Here is a 20,080-nt window from a genome sequence, read left to right on the forward strand (position 1 = left end):
TACTCTAGTCTACACCTCTAGACGCTGAATATGAAAACAGCAGCTTCATCATTCGAGCACTAGGTGGAGGCAATTCAACACTATTGATATTTTTCTGCTCATAGAAGAACGTTTTTTTTTTCCATTTTTCAACTTCCACAAGAAATAGTTTAACCCTCATAAAGTTTATCTAGTATACCTATGTACCAGTGAGACAATGTTTGTAAATTCTACCAGTGAATGCACTAATCTTTAACTTCTTTCTGTGTCCAGATATTTTTCTTACACTGTCTTTCATGGGTCTGCATCATGTGTCAGACGGCCCAGAGGAAAGACATCATGGATTGTGGAAAAGTGGAGTGAATGCAGGTGGCAGAGATGGTCCCTGTGACTTATAAACGGAGTCTGCAGGAACAAGTGACATGTCACACATTGTCAAATGCAGAACTGTGTGACTTTTGTAATACATATTTTTGATGATGTGAAATTTTGTCAGTTAAGTAAAAGCCAAATTTAACAGGTACAACACAATTTTTACAGCATTTAATATAAATTCACATTTCACATAAAATAAAACGTTAAGTTCTTCTTCTGGATTATGATATAAAAAAAATGTTTTGCTGTCACCAGCACTTATGACAGTGTCTGCATGCTGTTCAAAAGAATTTCAGACCATATATTTGTATGAGAATTGTGTGATACCAGATGTATTAAAATATGTAGAATTAAAGGATCTACTAATATTTGTAATTTATTAATCCTTGCATTTTTATTTTGCATTATTTTTCTGTCAGATAAAAACATGCACATCATCTTGTTACACTTTATACAGTGAAGTTGTAGTCATGACCCATCTTGACAAATATGTTTACTATTTTTGTCATTTCAGTACTGGAAAGTGGCATTCACTTTTCATCTGATCAACCCGTTTCCTCACTTTCTGCTGATGCAGTTGCTTCAGAGGGTCGACTGGGGTCATGTGTCTCTTTACTCCTGTCCTTCAGTTCCTGAAATATTCTACTATAATGCTTGATTGTTTGCTTCAGCTCCCGCAAGTCTCTTTGTACTCCCTCCAGGATGTCAAGCTTTGACAGTTTCCTGTCAATTGAGGCCAGATGTCCCAGATCGTTCTCAGTGATACCTGAACCTTCAGAGTTGACTGGAGTCATGCTGCTGCATTTAGGCTCATTCATAGCCTCCTGCCACACCATCTCGAAATAAGAATCTATAAATGCCTCGAGCTCCTCAATGTCACTGTCACCCCATTGGTCAATTAGGTTCAGCTCCCGCAAGTCTCTTTGTACTCCCTCCAGGATTTCAAGCTTTGACAGTTTCCTGTCAATTGAGGCCAGATGTCCCAGATCGTTCTCAGTGATGCCTGAACCTTCAGAGTTGACTGGAGTCATGCTGCTGCATTTAGGCTCATTCATAGCCTCCTGCCACACCATCTCGAAATAAGAATCTATAAATGCCTCGAGCTCCTCAATGTCACTGTCACCCCATTGGTCAATTAGGTTCCGCAGGTTCTCTGATTGAACAAAATCCATAAAGGCTCTTTCTTTTGCAGTTTGAGCTGTGTAAGGTGTATTCCTGTGGTAATATGGAAGGGATGGCCCACAAACTCTTTCCCCCTGTGATTCGTTCCTGAATAATCGTTGCACATTCATTGGCTGCTCAGTTGTTGAAACATGGAATACAGCAAGAGAACCTGCTTCAGGCCCATCTGTCCTACTCACAGCAATCCATGGTTCATTTGGGTGAAACCATTCGGAGTTGAGCACCACTACTAGTCTTTGATGAAAGTTTCTGGGTAATGAGGTCCTATTTAATAAACGGATACTTCTGCAGGCCAGTGCTTGATTTTCATTTAGAGAAAGGCTGGAGTCTGTGGTGGTGATTTTGGGATCACTGGATGTAGATGGGAGCAAATGTTCAGAGATCTCAATCATTTGACGCTCTCCTCGAATCTCAGTAACACCTGCTACAAAAACAGTAACAAACTTTGAACATCCAGTACCAATACCAACATCCAATATCAGAATCAAGCAAAAATACAAACTTTCAGATTACTTTTTTCAAGTAACTAGTAAAGTAAAGTATTACATTTTAATTGACAAGAAAATATTTGAGTGACTTTTTCTAACGCCAGTTGCTTTTGTTTTCCCATTTATTTACTGACAGCTCTCCTGTCCCCATGTTGAGAGAAATATCATATTCTTCATGCAATCCAGAATGGCAGTACATTTGAAAGCTGAAGGTCTGAAAGTTGTGCCATCTACTGTACAGACGTGAATTTACATTTCCTTCATCCTGAGCCTTATTCATTTCACTTTTGGTGTGAAAGGGCTTTTACATTTGCCAAAAATATTACATTAAAAACAAACAAGCAAGCCCAGCCCAGATTTAAAAAGTAATGCAAAAGTTACATAATGCATTACTTTCCATAAAAAGTAACTATGTAATTAGTTCATTTTTAGGGAGTAACACAATATTGTAATGCATTACTTTTAAAAGTAACTTTCCCCAACAGTGTAATAAACTCACAATTGTGAGTTATAAAGTGCAGATTTTGAGACATAGACTTGCATGGTGGAAACAAGCTTCCATAATAAAATGGAAAAAAGGAGAACTAATGTTAAAAAAATATGACAACTCACCATGATGAAAGTTTGTAGAACTTCTAAGAGGAGTCATTTTCACTTTCCCGATCTGTACCTTCCCACCAAACCTCAGTTCGCCATGTACCAAAGATAGTTGAATATTCCCTTGATTTTCGGTGTTATTTAGCATCTGTTCTAACACCAACTCTTCTATCTTCTGCATCAGTTCTGTGACCTGAGTGCCATTGTCTTTGATTTTGTTGTTGAAAACCTGGTATCTATTTCCACATTTCTCCACCAGCGTCTGAAGTGCATCTCCTTCACTTTCAATGTACTGCTCCACACTAATGTCACCGAGCCAGTCTCCATGTGTGAACAGCACAACGGTGGTGCTCCATGTTTTCCCTCCCAGAGCACGTAGATGGTCCTCAGCTGCTTTCAGGTTCCTTAGTGTAAAAGAGGAACTGGCATTGACAACTAGCAGGAGAATGCAGATCCCACTAGCTGAACCAGAAACCCAGTCATTGAGAAGTTGGCTTCTGAACTCTGCGATGTTTGGACACTCAGTTGTCCAGCCTGGTGTCTCCATGACCTCAACTTTTGTCTCATTGAGTATAACAGTACCTCACAAGTGGTTTTGGTTATCAGCCTCTTGTCTGTCATTACCCAAAATGCAACTTGCAGAAGATGTCTTGCCAGAGTGTTTACCACCCAGGAGAAAAACTCTTATAGCTGAGGACAACTGTACTTGATCTGTAAAGAGAAAGAAAAAAACTCTTACAGGAATACTTCACCCAAAAATGAAAATTCTGTCATCATTTACTCACTCTCATGTCGTTCCAAACCAGCAAGATTTTTGTTCATCGTCAAAAGATATTTTAATGAAATTCGAGTGGTTTCTGCCCCTCTATCGAAAGTCCATGAGACCAAAATGAGAAGATCCAAAAAGGCATCATGAACCTAATTCATACGTATTGAGCAATTTAATCAGAGTCCAAGATATGAACACCTTATATAATGAACAGATTTAATTTAGATTTAATTTGACTTTATTTATTCATATGGATTAGTTTTACAATGGCTTTATGATCTTTTTTGGATCTTCAATGGAGGGAAAGAAACCTCCCAGGTTTTATTAAAATATCTTAATTTGTTTCAAAGATGAACGAATGTCTTAAGGTTTGAAATGAAATGAGGGTTGATTTTTGGTTGATAATTTTTGGGTGAACTTTCCTTATAAGTTAATTTCGACTCAAAATTGGTATCACAGTATAATTTTTTATACTGGAAGGTTTTTGACTTACTCTTGAAAGCTCTCAAGCTTTTTCTTCGTCTCAGCACATATTCTCGCCGCAGCTTCGCCCTGCCTTCCTCTACTTGCCGTTTTCTCTTCATCTCTTTAAAAAGACTCTCATCTGTTTCAAAGTAGCTTCCTGCTGTCATCTCCCATATCTTCTCCAGTAGCTCGGTGATCTGGAAATTATTCCCAAGGCTCTTGTTGTTTAGCACATGGTAGCGGTTTCCGCATCTCTCCACGAGCCACTGGAGGGTCTTTCCTTCGCTTTCAATGTACTGCTCTATGGTTGTGTCGCCAAGCCAGTCTCCAAAGGTGAGCAGCACTATAGAGTGATTCCAAACGTCCTTACTAATGAGCTCTATGTGCTCCTCAATGGCTCTCCTGTAGATCTCTGTGAATGACCTGTCCACCCGTACCACCAAAAGGAAAGTGTGAGGACCAGGTGGACACAAGTACACACTTTTGACAATTTCCTCTTTGTCAAAAGCTGAAGAATCCTGGGTAAAGTAGTTCATCCACCAGCCAGGTGTGTCTACAACTGTTATCTGTATTCCTGCCACTGTTAATGTTTCTTTCGTGCATTGTGTGGTCCGCTTCTTTGCTGTAAAGCTTAGGTCACTTCCTGCTGCTAGAATGCTGTTTCCTGTTGAGCTCTTCCCTGAGCCCTTTGCTCCAAGCAAGATGAGTCTTATGTTTTGTTGATGAGATGAGTGCGCTGAGGGGAGGAAGAAATAGAATGATTGAGTTTTACAATAAAATGCATCCATTAAAATACTACACTTTGAAAATAAAGGTTCCAAAAGGTGGTGTTCACAGTTTTTGGTTCCCCAGAGAACCTTTCAGTGAACAGTTCTTATAAGAACCATTTTTTCTTAGTGGGAAGAACATTTTAAACATCTAAAGAAACTTTTTCCACTATTCCACTTTTTCCTTTTGTGAAATGGAAAGGTTCTATGGATTCTTCCATAGATGCCAATAAAGAACATTTTGTATTTAAGCGTGTAATGCACCTTATTTTAAAACTCACCCTTCAGAGTAGATCTCTGTTTGTGTATCTTCATCAGTCTCTGATGAGCCTTATGCTCCACTTCCCTCTTTCTGTCCTCTATATCCTGTAAAGTCTTTACATCCATTTCGAAATGGTGACTTTCATATTCTGGCACCATTTTGTCGATTTTCCCCATCAGTTCCATTACTTGGGTGACATTGCATGTTTCCTGGGTATCAAGAATGTGAAACCTGCCACTGCACTTCTCCAGGAGCCACTGGAGGGGTTTACCTGAAGCCTGAACATGATCCTCAAATGATTTATTTCCTGCATTTTTGCCCTTTGTGAACAGCACCATAGTGTGACTCCAAACCGTCTCACTGAAGAGCTCAAGATGCTCTTCTATGGCTCTCCTCCGCTTTTCTATGAACACAGAGTCTGTTTTCACCACCAGGAGAAAGACGTGAGTCCCTGCACTGTAAAAAATGACCGTGAATTTAACGGTAAAAGACTGTAAAAATGCTACAGTAAAAACCTGTTAAATGGTTAACGGTAAATTCCCCTACTATATACGGTGAAAAACTGTAAATTTTACGGTAGTATACCATATAACTGTAAATTTAAGTTAAAACCGTAAAACCTAAAACGTTGCTACCGTATTTTTTACGGTAAAATTCCAGCAACCACAGCTGCCGGTTTTTTACCGTAAATTTTACGGATTTTTTTTTACAGTGTGGGTGACACATGGAGACGCTGTCTCTGATTTCCCTCCTGACCAGCTCTGGTGTGTCTTGTGCTGAGAAGTCACACCACCAACTTGGGGTATCCACCACCATCACAGTTCTCCCTTGTACCACATGTGGTCCGTTCATGGAGGATGAACTCCTCATGGTTTAAGATAGCATTTCCCACTAGGCTCTTTCCAGAATTTCGACCTCCAAGAAGGATGATCCGCAGTTCAAACAGATGCTGCACATTCCCTTGATTAAGAGACAAATGTGATATATTTTCAATATTTCAGATCAGAATTCATTATATTATTTAAAGCTCAAATTAATATATAACATGCCAGTAATGGTGTCTTCCAAAATACATATGCAGTGTTCCTTTTTTCCTCAAGCAGTAGCAGCTTAATAATTCAAGAAAAGGACATGACGGTGAGATATAAAGTTAAAATATAACCTGAAATTACACATCTAAATGTGCAAAGCTTATAAGGGACATGCCCAAAATGGCATGCAACTATAACTCACACTTCTAAATCACTGCTAAAAAGATACATGAGGCACTTTAGTCTGAGAAAATGTGGCCTAAAGGATAAGAGCAAAGTCAGTAAAGTTTGATTCTCCCTCCTGGAACAACAACCGTTAATTATATGAACATTAGGTTAATTCGATTTTTTTAGGTTTAATTTTTTTAGGTTTAATTTTTTTCCAGTCATCTCAATGGTAAAATGTGTCCCAAATTACCTGAATTCACCCTAGCTTATTGGACATCCATCAAAATAAATATAAAGAAATTAAATAACTTAATATACCTTTTTACAAACAACAACCTTATTTTTCCCTCAACAACAACCATTAATTAACATTATAGCTTAGTGAGGACGTGTCAAAATTTATATTAAGAAATTAATTAACTTACTTTGATTCTGAGAAGTTCCTTTTAAGGCCATAATGGGTCGTGCAGGTTTTTTATTCTGATTATCAAAATACAAAAACATGAGGCATCTGCATTGGCTTTCACAGGAGGTTAAAAATGCTTAGAATTATTTAGCATTATTTTGGTTATGTTTCCAGTGGATATAGACAAGACTGATTGAATCATCGTTAGGTGTGTTTTGGAGCATGTAATGTCAACCTATTCCATGGGTCCAAAGTTTATACTGTAATAAACCAGTGAAATACCAAAATGTCACTCCCTCATACACAACAAAGCCATATACTTTTGAAGTTATGCTTAGTTTGTGTTTAATCAGAACCCTCACCGAGATTTTTCTGTTGCCCTTTAATATTTAAAAGGGAGTTGAAAAGGAAATATGAAAGCTATTGTAACATCTCTATTGCATTTATTATTGTTACTGTCAGGATATCATGACATCATATACTAATCAAACTGATCATACTTTCATCCTTGTTATCATTGTTACATTTTAGTCATTGTTTGTGATTGTTTCAGAGAGTTTGCAAAGGGAGATTGATCCCAGAGAGGGCAATGTTCATAAACCAGCAGAACAACAGTTAAAGCTTAAACCTGAATACCACAAACAATCATCCTCCTCAAGCGAGTGATGAAACACAATACAAACAGAAAAACACAGATAACCTCACAGATAAAGAGCTTGATCATGTACTCCATGAGACAATAGATCAATCAACTGAGGGAAAACAACAAAACTCAGAAGTAACAGCGACAGGAGAGATTCCTGTGAAGAGGTCAGGAAAGGCAGCAAAGGAAGAAGTAACCAGAATCTTGAAAGAAGAAACATGTCACTTTTTGTGTCTATGAAAGATACACTTCGACAAAGTGGACATAATGGACACTGAAGGTGAGACAACATGCATGCAATTGTGTAGATTGGTGGTTTTGTACTCCATCTTTTCCTCAAAGATACAATGAACTTTAAGGAGGGAGATTCTCATTTGCATTTGATTGGACAGCTAATCTGTGTGGTATTTAATTTCATAGGATCTTTTTTGTAGGCCTATTCCTTTCTGGGCATTAAAATGCTGTAATTGTTGGTTATAATTTTTGTTTTTAGATAACTTTAAACCATAATTCATATACTACACACAGTATAGTATTTTACATTGTAAGTAGTAATTGAGTTTAATTGTACATAAATGTACAATTAAATGTACGTATATATCCTTTAGTTTGTTTCTAATGTAACGTAAACTATAATAAAATCTGGATAATTATTAGTTTTCTTGTTATCATTCATAACATATTTTCAAATGTGGTCATGCGCCGTTCCCGCTCTTCTTCGCGCCTGCAGCACACCGGAAATTGTCGTCGCCCCATTTCCCCCTGGTGACAGTCACTTCCGTATGATTGCATTAAGCAACACGCCGCTGCGCGACACACTCACGTACACACACTAAAGTCCAAACCGCGTTTAAAAACCGGATTTATCGCACCGAAATGCATATCAAAACAGGTGAGGGGTGGTATGAAGATATATTTTGCTCGATTTGGTTGTTTAATGGAGAGAGTGTTTTGTTATGTAAAGTTGTTTGTGCTCGAGTGGGACAGAATGAGACTTATGAAACTTTTGATTCTCGATCTTTCTGATGTCACAATCATCATTCTTTGGTATCGTTTATATTTTTAATGATCTGAAATTACAAGCAGTGGCTCTTATGTAATCCGACGTGTTGAGTTTGTTCTGCGGACCGGCGTGAAGGCGGTTGTTATGGGCGCTAAACATCCAAACACAAGCGGCCTGCTGTTAGCGTTAGCAATCTCCACACGATTAAACCTCCTTTAAATGTCGTTAATGATATTTTGACTCATATTTAACGATATAATAATGGCTTAGAATTACAAATACATTTATTTTGTTCATTTAGACTATATAAAATGCGTGCTAGTATCTACGTTTTGTGTCGTTTCCAGACTGGTGTAAACTGCGTGAATATTAGACGGCGCTGAAATCAGTGATCTATAATGAGATGTTAATAAATTTTGTTTGAGTAGGACATTTTTTTTTTTCAGATCCGTCTTAGTTTCTGCCGTTAGGCCTCTGAGACTGCAGATGTGAATGAGGCGCAGACTAGAAATTTCCAGTTACATCTTGCTATGGCTCATTGACTCGTTGCTTTGCTTGGGGCATTTGTATGCATTCCCGTGTGTATACGTGTTTTTATATATATATATATATATATTTCTGTCTATCTAGTGGCTGGCTAGGCAAGAATTATCATTAGATGACATTAAAATACTTTTTTTTTTAAGGATCACAATGCGCCCTCAAAATACTAATGAATTGTCATTGTAATTCTTTACCAATCTTTGCCACTATCTTTCAAACCACTAGGCTTTACCCATTTGTCAGCAAGACGTTTTAAAAAATGTAAAATATAATGAAATTTAGTATGATCACTTTTTCTTTTATATGTATTAATAAGTACAGGTCAGAATATGTATTAATAAGTACAGGTCAGAATAAGCATGTCGTTTCATTTTTACATAAATATATTTGTTACACTGAATGGCGGTGGTACATTTATTTCACCAATGTCTTGACATTTTATTTTCACAAAGGTTATTTGAAACTTTAAAGCAGACACTTAACTTGCATTTAATGTGCTTTCTGTGTATATAAAATCACTCGGGCAGTGCTTTTATTCAGAAAGTTCTATAATGGATGTTTTTTTTTAATTTCACCAGGAATAATCTTAAAAATAAAATCACTTCTATAAATTTAATTTGATGCAAACACCAAAATGTGAATAAGGCAGCAGGGGGAAATAGTTAAGAGATTTAATATGATTGAGATTGCATTAGAGAAACATGATTTGGGACAATCAAACATGTTTCTTAACAGTTTATGTGTTTTATGATTTAAAAATGACATCTGATTCTTTTTTTTTTAGGTACTTGGGAGTCAAGCAATGCAGCGTGCGAGTCCGACCCCTTGTGTGATCCTGCTGTCTTAGTGTCACCCCCTAAACCAGAACCACAGATCCGAAACCGTCGCCTCTCCCCCGGCTCTGGCAGCTGTGGTGGGGGAGGAGGGGGCTGTTTCTCTGGGATGGATAAACGTCAAGCCTCACCGAGTAGCCTGGAAGGTTCTCTGAATGGGGTGGGTCACACCCAGACCTTTACGTCGAGAGAGCGGCACATCCAGAATAAGTCAAGAAGCTTTCGGCGTGATGGCCCGAGAGCGGGCCCACGTTCAGATGAGAGACACTCCAGAACCGGTCAGAAGGAACGATGGGTAGACAACAGCCTGTCTTTACTCAAACCTCCACCTGCTTTCCCAGTGAAAGACAGCCCTGCCAAGCTGCAGCCGGCCGTCAGCTATGCCTCCAAAGTGAAAGCAGGAGGAGGTTCTGTTGGGGCAGCTGAAGAGCCCCCTGGTATCGGGGTTTTGCTGCAGAACCAGTGGGGACTCAGCTTCATCAGTGACAGCCCGGAGGCAGATGTTCCCCAGGAGAAGAGTCCAGTTCTCCACCCAGTTGCTGGCGAGGTTACTGTAAAACTGGCCCATGTCTCTTCAGAGTCTCTGCCCGGTCAGGTCACGAGAGGCTCAGAGAGTTCAGAGGAGCTGCTGCTTAGCTGTCGCCACCTGGAGGAAGCATTGGATTATCACACACAAGGTAAGGCGATGTAGTTAAGGTTGCAAAAGGCATTCTGTTTTATCTCTCTTATCTCACTGTAATTGTTTTTGATCCGCAGAATGGAAAGCAATATTATGGAGACAAAAACAAGGTTGGTGTCTGTCTGTTTTTATTACTCTCCATTAGGGCTGCATGATATTTCAAAATGAAATCGATATGGCGATTGTCAAATCACGGAGACTGCATTTTAATTAAATACATGCACTGCCGGCTCCAGAGTGGCACTGCCCATGATGCAGTGCTTCAGCATCTCAGGCTCTATTAATTTACTGTGAATCGAGCTGATATGAGACACACAAAACTCCAGACTACGAGCTGCCCCCATGCCAAGGAACACAGTGCTGAGTTTCATTCTGAAACCTGGCAGAATATGGATCTGTTTTCTGGCAACCTGTCAAAATAAAAGCTTGGTGGTTTAATTTTTGAAAATGAAGGAATTAATACTTAAATATTAGTGTTGTAATTTTACATTTTTTCTTAAATACAAAATTTTTACATTAAGAATTTAATATTAGTGCATTTATAGTTTAATATTTCATAATCACAATAAAATCTAAATTTCTTTAAAATATTTTTATTTTATTTTTTTATTTTTACATTTTTATTAAATACTCTATTTTAACATTGCAATATTACAATACATTTCTTAATTTGTTTAATTTAAAAATAATCACAGTTTACTCTATTGAAAGAGGTTTGAGTTAGTTCTTATAAAGAATAAACAAGTGTGAACAAAAAAAATCCCAAATTCAGGTCTAAAAGGATCTTCGTTTTATTTTGCATCTCACAACAAAATCGCCTCACTTATTCTGTAATGATTAATTCTTTCCAAATATTCAAGTCATCTGGTGAACTTTCCTGTATTTTTTCATATCGTCTACTAAACTAAATATCACAGTGTTGGTTTTCTTCCAATATCATGTAGCCCTAATATCCATAAAACGAGCAGAATTACTATTTTTAGACCATTTTAACTATTTTAACAAGCTTGCTTTGTTTTTCAGACCCTGCAAAGATTGTATGGTACAAGAACGCCCTGGAGTCGCCCGCCTAGCACACACACACACACACCCCGCACTCAGGTTCTTATCCCCTCAACATTTCTACCGAGACACTTTGGACTTGTTCCCCTTTGAAGATAGATGTCTTGGACTTCTCGGTTGCCTTACAACAGAGTCTGCCTCAGGCGCAGAGTCCCTCTGCATACCTCTGTCATTTTAATGGTGGAGAATCGTCTCTTTTAAAGAAAAAAAACTGCAATTTTATTTGTGAAATGCAGTTTTACAGTTAAAAAAAATCTTTTATTCCTCCCTTGTTCCTACTTGTGTGTCAGTGGTTAAGTCAAGCACTTTCTGACCTGTAGTTGAACACATCATCCCTTTCTCTAAAGACTGAGCTCGTTTTTAGAACCAAATCCAGAATGTCTTCATCAGTCTTCCCTCCTGTGATCATCCCTTTCATGCCACATAAATTGTTCTCATGAAGTTTACAGAGGTGCCATTGGCACGTTATGGCAGCACCTTCAAATGTCTATTGGTCTTAATGCTGTTTTTTTAATATATATATTTCACCCAGATTCAATGTCGGTCATAAATCCTAATAGGAATTTGTTGCTGTGTATGACCTAATTTTTTTTTTTTTTTCGGAAACATACAAATAATTTACACTGGAAGATTTTCAGAGATTTAATCAAACAGTGTTGCATAATAAAAATGAATAAACTTGTTAAAATATTTCATGGTCTTTTGGTTTTTGTATAAATCTATAGGAAATAAAAATGTGGATATTTAGTATTTCAGTAATCGATCTTTCATCCATTTTCCAAATCACTTTTTCTATGTAGAGTCAGGGTGTTTGTTACATACCTAAAAATCTGTTGTCTTGAATAATCTTGCTGATTTACCACCAGTATTTAATTTCAAAGCTGCCATGTTGTCCATCAGTCTAAAATTGAAAGGTATAGTTCACCCCCCAAAAAAATGCTGAAAATTTACTTCACCTTCAGGCAATCCAGGATGTAGATGAGGTTTTTTTTTTTTTGTGGGAACCGATTTGGAGAAATTTAGCATTACATCACTTGCTCATCAATGGATCCTCTGCAGTGAATGGGTGCCGTCAGAGTCCAAATAGTTGATAAAAACATCACAAGTAATCCACACCACTTCAGTCCATCAATTAACATCAGTCAAGATTTTTTTTTATCAGCTGTGAAGTTTTTATCAGCTGTTTGGTCTCTCATTCTGACGGCACCCATTCACTGCAGAGGATCCACTGATGAGCAAGTGATGTAATGCTACATTTCTACAAATCTGTTCCCACAAAGAAACAAACTCATCTACATCCTGGACGGCCTGAGGGTAAGTATGTTGTTTTTAGCAAATTTAAATTTTTGGATGAACTGTTCCTTTAGTGATGCATAATGTGATTGTGAGTTTAATACTGCTTTTATTTAGCACTTCACCACATCATAAGTAATCAAATTATTTGAGGCTTTAGGTCAATAGGTATTTTTATTCAGTGTTTTTACAAAAATATTAGACAATTCTGCCTTTAACTGGGATATGAAACTACTTCTGTCCCTGATGTAAAACTGAATATTTCATGAGGTTGTATAATGTGATCAAGGAGTACAACTTGACATTTAGTGCCACTGAAATTCCTTAATAACCAGATCTAAACATCAGTCCCGCCATGTGACCTCCACTTCATCTGTTCTGTACCTGAAAAACACAATAGACCATTAATGAATGATCATGTCACAGCTAAACAAGAAAAACAACTCTTATCTCGGGTCTATATTTAATCACGGCATGCAATAAAAAATCAGCAGGCTAATGATAAAACAGCATTGTTAACTGTGAAAGGAATTTGCACAAAGCAAAGTGTTTTATTAAAGGAATAGATCATCTAAAAATGAAAGCAGCCCAAAACTGTCCGAAATATTTAGGAGGATTTTGATGTGAGAGGACAACAGGGGATGGACTTTTTCACTGGAGGAAACATTATTATTGATTATGGACTACAGAAGTGACAGTTTAAAGTTAAAATGCCTTAATAATGGATTTGTTTCTTACATACACACAACTTTTCTCTTCCCGAGATGTTAACTGATGGACTGGAGTGGTGTGGATTAATTGTGGATTATTGTGATGTTTTTATCAGCTGTTTGAATCGGCTTTATTCGCCAAGTGTGTGCAAACACACAATTAATTTGTTGTGGTTTTTTAGGAGCTCTTACTTACATACATACATACAGTATATGACATTAGAACAAAAAGAACAATTAAATAAGACTAAAGAAAAAAACAAAAAAAATATAATAATAATGTGGTAAAATCTGGAACAGAAGATTTATGTACAGATTTGTGCATTATTTAATGTACAGTTGTATAAATAAAAATATGCATATGTATTTACATAATTTCAATTGCTAGAAATGGAGAAATGAATTACAGAAAACAGGTTATCATTTCTGTGTTAGCTGTTTAAGATGGAGATGGCATGGGGGGAAAAACTGTTTTTATGCCTAGATTTTCTAGTGCACAGAGATCTCTCATTCTAACGGCACCCATTCACTGCAGATGATCTATTGGTGAGCAAGTCATGTAATGGTAAATTTCTTCAAATCTGTTCCGATTAAGAAACAAACTCATCTTGGATGGCCTGAGGGTGAGTACATTTTCAGCAAATGTTAATTTTGGGGTGAACTATTCCTTTAACAACATGTTTGTAGCTTCTTGCTGTGTGATACTGATGTTTTTGATGGCTATTTGTGAAGTTGGTTTACCTTTGTGTAATCCAGGAGTCTGAAAGCTCTGTGACGTGACCCGAGCGGAACATTTCCCATCCGGCCTGTGCAATCATTGCTCCATTGTCTATACAAAAGCTACAATATCACATGAAGAGATTAAAAACCATTGACACTGGCTGTCATGAGTTCTTTCAGCAGTTGTCTTTCTCACCTCTCATCTGTGGCAAAAAGTCGTGCACCTCTCTCCTTACACATGACCCCCATCATCTCCTGCAGACGCAGGTTACCTACAAAAGAGCGCACATTTAGACACTCACACAAACTGCAATACAGAGACCCAGTTTTTGCTATGAGACGAATGTAAACAAATGAGCATAAAAACCCTTACAGCCGACTCCACCGACGATCAGAACCTCCTGAGAGCCGCAGTGAGCCATGGCTCTTTCTGTGATCTCCACCAGCATAGCGAACACAGTCTCCTGTCAATCACGTGTTATTTTTAGTCACTTTTCACAATCACAAATTAATGTTTCTTATTGGAAGCATAGTAAGCACAGGTTCAAGTACGTACTTGTAGAGAGAAACACAAATCCTCAGGCGTACATTGACTTGTACTCAACAGTTTGTGAGCAGCGTCCTGTATGTGAACGTAATTATTACAATTTAAAGAAGTATAAACATAATTTAAAGACATATGCATCTCCCAGTCATTCATCTCACCTCTATATAGGACAAAATCCCAGAAAATGACACATCCATACCCTTCACTGTATACGGCAGCTCTATATACTTGGTGCCTCTGAAAAATGAATATATATATTAACATATGTCAAACAAGCGCTTTTACTCAAATTAGATATTTAAAATGTTAAAGTGCATGGAAACTCACTTCTTTGCCATCTGTTCAATGTTGTAACCAGGACTGGGATCATTTGATATCTGTGAATACAGGTAAAAAATGTAATCTTAAAATTACATAAAAACTTTTAGACAAATCCTCCACAGAAAAAACTACGGAAACATACAAGGCTATTAACCAAATAATGACCTTGATGACCCTTGCAAACCGGTCCAGGCAGTTTCCCACAGCAATATCAATAGTTTCTCCAAATATTCTGTAACGTCGTTCAGAATATGCAATAACCTGTAGAAACAATATAGAGAATTCATGTTCATTTATGTTAAAAGAAATGTGAGAAGGCCAGTATAATTATTTCAAGGATATTGATATGTCTGCTCTTGATCATAGTAGACTAATTTTGAAAAACAAAATTAGATCGAAATGTTATTTAATCTTCACTCTTCAATTCTTACCTGAGTATTTCCTCCGCTCACATACAGCACAGTGGGGTTTTGGGAGTTGGTGATCAAACGGCCCATCTCTATGTGTCCAATACAGTGGTTTACCCCCAACAATGGCTTTCCCCACAACTGGGCGACTGTCCTGGCCACAATCGCTACTGTTACCAGAGGAGCTCCCATTCCAGGCCCTGTACAACAGGAGATAACTGATAAATGGAGTAGTGTGGAAAAATGTACAGTGTATTAAAGGCAAGTAATAAATATTCACCTTTAGTGTATGCCACACAGTCAATATCTGCAGCTTTCAGCCCTGCTTCATCTAGTGCCTCCTGGAGCACAGTGAGAATCACACTACGATGGTGTTTGGCTGTCTCACCAGGTAGGAACCCTGAGAAGATCATGAGAGAGCAATATAAAAATAGTACTATGAAAGCATGGTGACTTTTTATATGTAAAGATGACACTGTCCATTAGAAGTAATGATAGATCAGATGAGCTCACCTTGGCCAGGTGGGGTGATGTAAGTGCGCCTGGGGTTTGACAGAACTTGCCCATCTCTGATGATACCCACACCAATTTTATTAGCACTGCCCTCAAATCCAATCACCACAGTCATGGTTTCTGCCGGGAGAATGAAACAGGAACCATTTGATGACAATACACAAAATACTGCAACAGAATTACACAATGTCTACCATTTTCCATGTTAATACATTATGAGATTAAAATGTCAAATGTCAAGTTTCATTTTACAATTAAATGAAAATAAATCTATTATGTCTGGCTGTCAAGAGATCTGCGACACATGCTGCTGGTTTAAACAACCTGATCATTAATAACATTTATAGATTAAATTATTAAATAGTCGTGTGGGATTGTCATGTTTTGGGTTAATTATAATAATATATTTGATATAATATATATTGTAAATATATATTTTTGTCTTGTTTTATCTCTTATTTTCCGCTGCTTCTCCACTCTTACCACACACTCGCTGGTTGTAGGACCATAACCACAGTTTATGTGGCTTTTACTAAATGCCTGGATGAAATTGATGGGATTATTCGTGTTAACAAATTGTTAAAGTTATAGAAATATATTTTAAAGTTAATATCTGACAATAATTTGATATACAAATGATAATTTGTTTTAATAAAAACGTTTTTAAACACCACGTTTAGTCAGGCAATAACTCGGACACCTCTTAATGGGGAAATATGCGCCTCATGCACACTCACTGCAGCTTCGGCTTCCGTCAGTGCAGGGCAGTTCATAGTTGTGCACAGATTGAGGTTTCACCATAAACTCAGCTAACGTGTTAGGTAAGAAAGAGCTGTTTGTATATAATAAAATGCATATTGTGCAAATTTCTATCTAATGAGTTTTCAACGCGGTCAATACAAATTTGTCTTTTATAAACGCAGAGCATGCGAGCCATTTGTTCTATTGTTTCATTCATTCAGGCCGCACTTTTGGACAACTTACAGACTTGGTTAACATATACATTTATTATTCCTGCATACTGCAAGCACATGCGTTTTGGTTTATACAGTTCACGCATTTTATGTAAGTGATTTAATCATTTGTGTGCGAGCTAAATAAGTTAAACAGCCTTTGTTGTGAGATGTTTGCAGCGCCCGAAGCATTGAACATTCACACATTCCATTGCGCATGTCCTCTCTTGTAGGTGTTCGTGTGTGTGCTGTCAGTTTCTTACGTGTGTGTGGTCTTAAAACAACTGTAAGCATGCCTCCAACATGAAGATCACCTCCTGGAATGTGGACGGTCTTCGCGCATGGGTCAAAAAGAAGAGCCTTGATGTGAGAATTCAACATACAATACATCGATTGTGTTTTACATGTACTGCATGGTCCTTCTTGAACAGTTTGACCAGTCTCTGTCTTTATTTAGTATTTATGTGTGGGTCAGATTGGTAGAGGTACGACCCCTTTTCCACTCTTTTGTTGTTGTCTGCTCGCAGTGGGTGCGTAAGGAGGATCCAGACGTGCTTTGTCTGCAGGAAACAAAGTGTGCTGAGAAAGCCCTGCCATCTGATATCACTGACATGCCTGAGTATCCGCACAAGTACTGGGCTGGATCAGAGCATAAGGAAGGTTACAGCGGAGTGGCCATGCTCTGCAAGACTGAACCGCTCAATGTCACCTACGGTATTGGTAAGTGTATTTATACAGATTTCAATATTGTATGACCCATGTGAATTGCATATTCTCCATGGTTGTGAGATTGTTTTGCTTATAGTGTGCGTTTGAAAACACAATGCACACAACCATCTTTCCAAATTTGTAATGAGAATTGTTCATAAATCTTTTGACAGCAGGTCTCCCTAAAATAAAAGCACTATGGTTTAATGTTTTAAATGTTTGATTATTATTTTTTATCATTTAATTTAATTATAATAATCTTATTGATATTATTATTACTAGTAGTAGTAAATACTTGTTTTATTTTACAGTACAATAGTAGTATTGCAAGTCATGTATTTCTTTGATTTCATTCTTGTAATTTAAATATTAATAACAGCAGTAGTAGCAATACAATAATAATAGTAGCAGTAGTAGTATTAAATTACTTTTTGTGATAGTAGTGTATTCCTTTTTTGATTTAATTCTTAATTTAAATACTACTACTGCTAATAATAATGTTATTATTATAATATGGCCATATTGAATGGGGAGAAAAAAATTTTTCTTTCTGTAATGTTTATCAGTTATTATTATTGTTATTATTTTTTTTATTTTACAGTACAATAGTAATATTTCTTCATTGATTTAATTCTTATTTAAATAATATTTTTGTTATTATTAGTCATATTGAATTGATTTGTTCTGTTCATCAGTTGCTGTTCTTTTTTTATGGACACGCACCGCAATAAAAATATAAAACATGAAAATATATTTGATTTTAAATGTCATCTAATTTTTTCCCCTCTGTCCAAAATCCAAATCTTGGAATTTTCTGGAAGTTTAAAATCTCTGTCTGCTTCAATATAGGTAAAGAGGAACATGATAAAGAGGGCCGAGTTATCACTGCTGAGTTTCCGTCTTTCTTCCTGGTCACGGCATATGTGCCCAATGCCAGCCGTGGTCTGGTGCGGCTCGACTACCGCAAGACCTGGGATGTGGATTTCCGTGCCTACCTGAGCGACTTGGACAAGCGCAAGTCCCTGGTGCTGTGTGGAGATCTGAATGTGGCCCACCAAGAGATTGATCTCAAAAACCCCAAGGGTAACCGCAAGAACGCAGGCTTCACCCCCGAGGAACGTGAGGGCTTCACCGAACTTCTCGAGGCCGGTTTTACCGACAGTTTTCGGGAGCTGTATCCAGAACAAGCCAATGCCTACACCTTCTGGACCTACATGATGAACGCACGAGCCAAAAACGTCGGCTGGCGTTTAGACTACTTTTTGCTGTCGTCTGCCTTACTCCCGGGTCTGTGTGACAGCAAGATCCGAAATACGGCCATGGGAAGTGACCACTGTCCTATTACCCTGTATTTGGCCATGTAGATCAGGTTTCAACCTTTTCAGTTCCATATATATCTGCATAGACACAGAAGGGTCTAGTCCTGTTAGTCCTAGATTAGTATTTCCTCTCTATAAACCAAATAGAGGTCCACATATAGGAATATGTGTGGTGCAGACACGTATTGAAAGAAATTGTAGTTAAGTTGTTTTGTAGTTTTGCTGCTTTGGTTAAGTCTGCTGTTATTGGTCACCTGAAATCAGGTTTTGACACTAAAATATCACAAAAAAATCATTAATTTGAGCTCTCATCCCATTTTATATTTGCAGTGTTTAAAAAAATAGCAGACTGTTATCTAAATGACAAACCCTGCCAAACTACTATACTAAACATTGTCTCAGTGTTGATTATAGCTAAATGTTTTGAAGCTTGTAAAATACCTTGACCTGCAAAGATATATGATGTGTCTGATTTGAAGTTATAGTTCTTTGGATTTTGTCTTTGGTGCTATTTTAACCTTTGGATTCTACAGTACTCTCGATTTAATGATGTTAGTGGTAGTTAAATGTTACATATGCCACATATTAGTTTCAAAAGACCAATGATTGTGCTTATTTGCTTTTTTCCCATTGTCTGCCTACCTGTAGCCATTTTTCAGGTTTTGAAATAAAGTAGTTTATAAAAAAAGAAGTAACTTAGCTCTGGCCTTTTTTAAATTTTTTTATTTATTTTTTACACCATATAATTCTTAGTAACAAACATGTTTTAAGTATATACAATGGTTAAATTATTAATGTACAAATGAAAATGAAGCTGACTTATGTTTTTATATATATTAAATGCTTTTGTACACATTTTAAAAGAAGCCGGTGAAAAACAGTTTCGTCTAACCTGATACTATTGTCCAAACTGCTCATAAGAAGTACGAAAATGCTAGACAATAATCTTTTAATTGCATTTATTTTACATTTAAATAAGTATTTCAATTGCAGACAGCGAAATTTTAATGATATGGCGAAGACTCATGAGCGTCATTTACGTAACGCGACGTTCGCCAATGGCAGGCGTTGGTATGGTGAGTTATGAATATTAATAAGAACACGTGATCGAAACTCCCGGAAGGTTACCAAAGCAACGTTGACATTCATTAATTAAATATTCATGAGCTAAAACCACGGCCACATCCTTCATAATAAAAGTCGACTCAATTTGACCAATTTCTAAAACATGAGCATAAATCCATAATTGTGTCTGGATCTCCTGCCCCAGACCAGTCTAGATTAAACCACATTAACAGTAAAACGCATATAAAACAACAGCGAACGGAAAGAATGGT

The 20,080-nt window shown here is 37.3% G+C and overlaps 2 protein-coding genes and 2 pseudogenes across 2 annotated transcripts; 2 read left to right on the top strand and 2 right to left on the bottom strand.

The window, feature by feature from the left end:
• Positions 1 to 788: 788 nt before the first annotated feature.
• LOC107711462 (GTPase IMAP family member 8-like) lies at positions 789 to 5,754 on the bottom strand (annotated as a pseudogene).
• Positions 5,755 to 7,850: 2,096 nt separating this feature from the next.
• Positions 7,851 to 11,926, top strand: LOC107711484 (uncharacterized). The gene is made up of 4 exons (XM_016516467.1): positions 7,851 to 8,024; positions 9,463 to 10,188; positions 10,268 to 10,300; positions 11,214 to 11,926. Exons 1-4 carry the CDS (start codon positions 8,009 to 8,011, stop codon positions 11,261 to 11,263), a joined length of 825 nt encoding a protein of 274 aa, XP_016371953.1. The 5' UTR covers positions 7,851 to 8,008; the 3' UTR covers positions 11,264 to 11,926.
• A 784-nt stretch (positions 11,927 to 12,710) lies between these two features.
• Positions 12,711 to 16,334, bottom strand: LOC107711488 (probable tRNA N6-adenosine threonylcarbamoyltransferase). Its single transcript, XM_016516473.1, has 12 exons — positions 16,247 to 16,334; positions 15,764 to 15,883; positions 15,531 to 15,650; positions 15,275 to 15,450; positions 15,009 to 15,104; positions 14,850 to 14,899; positions 14,681 to 14,759; positions 14,532 to 14,597; positions 14,349 to 14,439; positions 14,172 to 14,247; positions 13,997 to 14,095; positions 12,711 to 12,929 (listed from the first exon to the last, which is right to left on the bottom strand). Exons 2-12 carry the CDS (start codon positions 15,876 to 15,878, stop codon positions 12,890 to 12,892), a joined length of 1,008 nt encoding a protein of 335 aa, XP_016371959.1. The 5' UTR covers positions 15,879 to 15,883; positions 16,247 to 16,334; the 3' UTR covers positions 12,711 to 12,889.
• A 380-nt stretch (positions 16,335 to 16,714) lies between these two features.
• Positions 16,715 to 19,431, top strand: LOC107711490 (DNA-(apurinic or apyrimidinic site) lyase-like; annotated as a pseudogene).
• Positions 19,432 to 20,080: the final 649 nt, after the last annotated feature.

The sequence above is a fragment of the Sinocyclocheilus rhinocerous genome, unplaced genomic scaffold, assembly GCF_001515625.1.
Source record: "Sinocyclocheilus rhinocerous isolate Xijiao unplaced genomic scaffold, SAMN03320098_v1.1 scaffold208, whole genome shotgun sequence".
Classification (NCBI taxonomy): Eukaryota; Metazoa; Chordata; class Actinopteri; order Cypriniformes; family Cyprinidae; genus Sinocyclocheilus; species Sinocyclocheilus rhinocerous.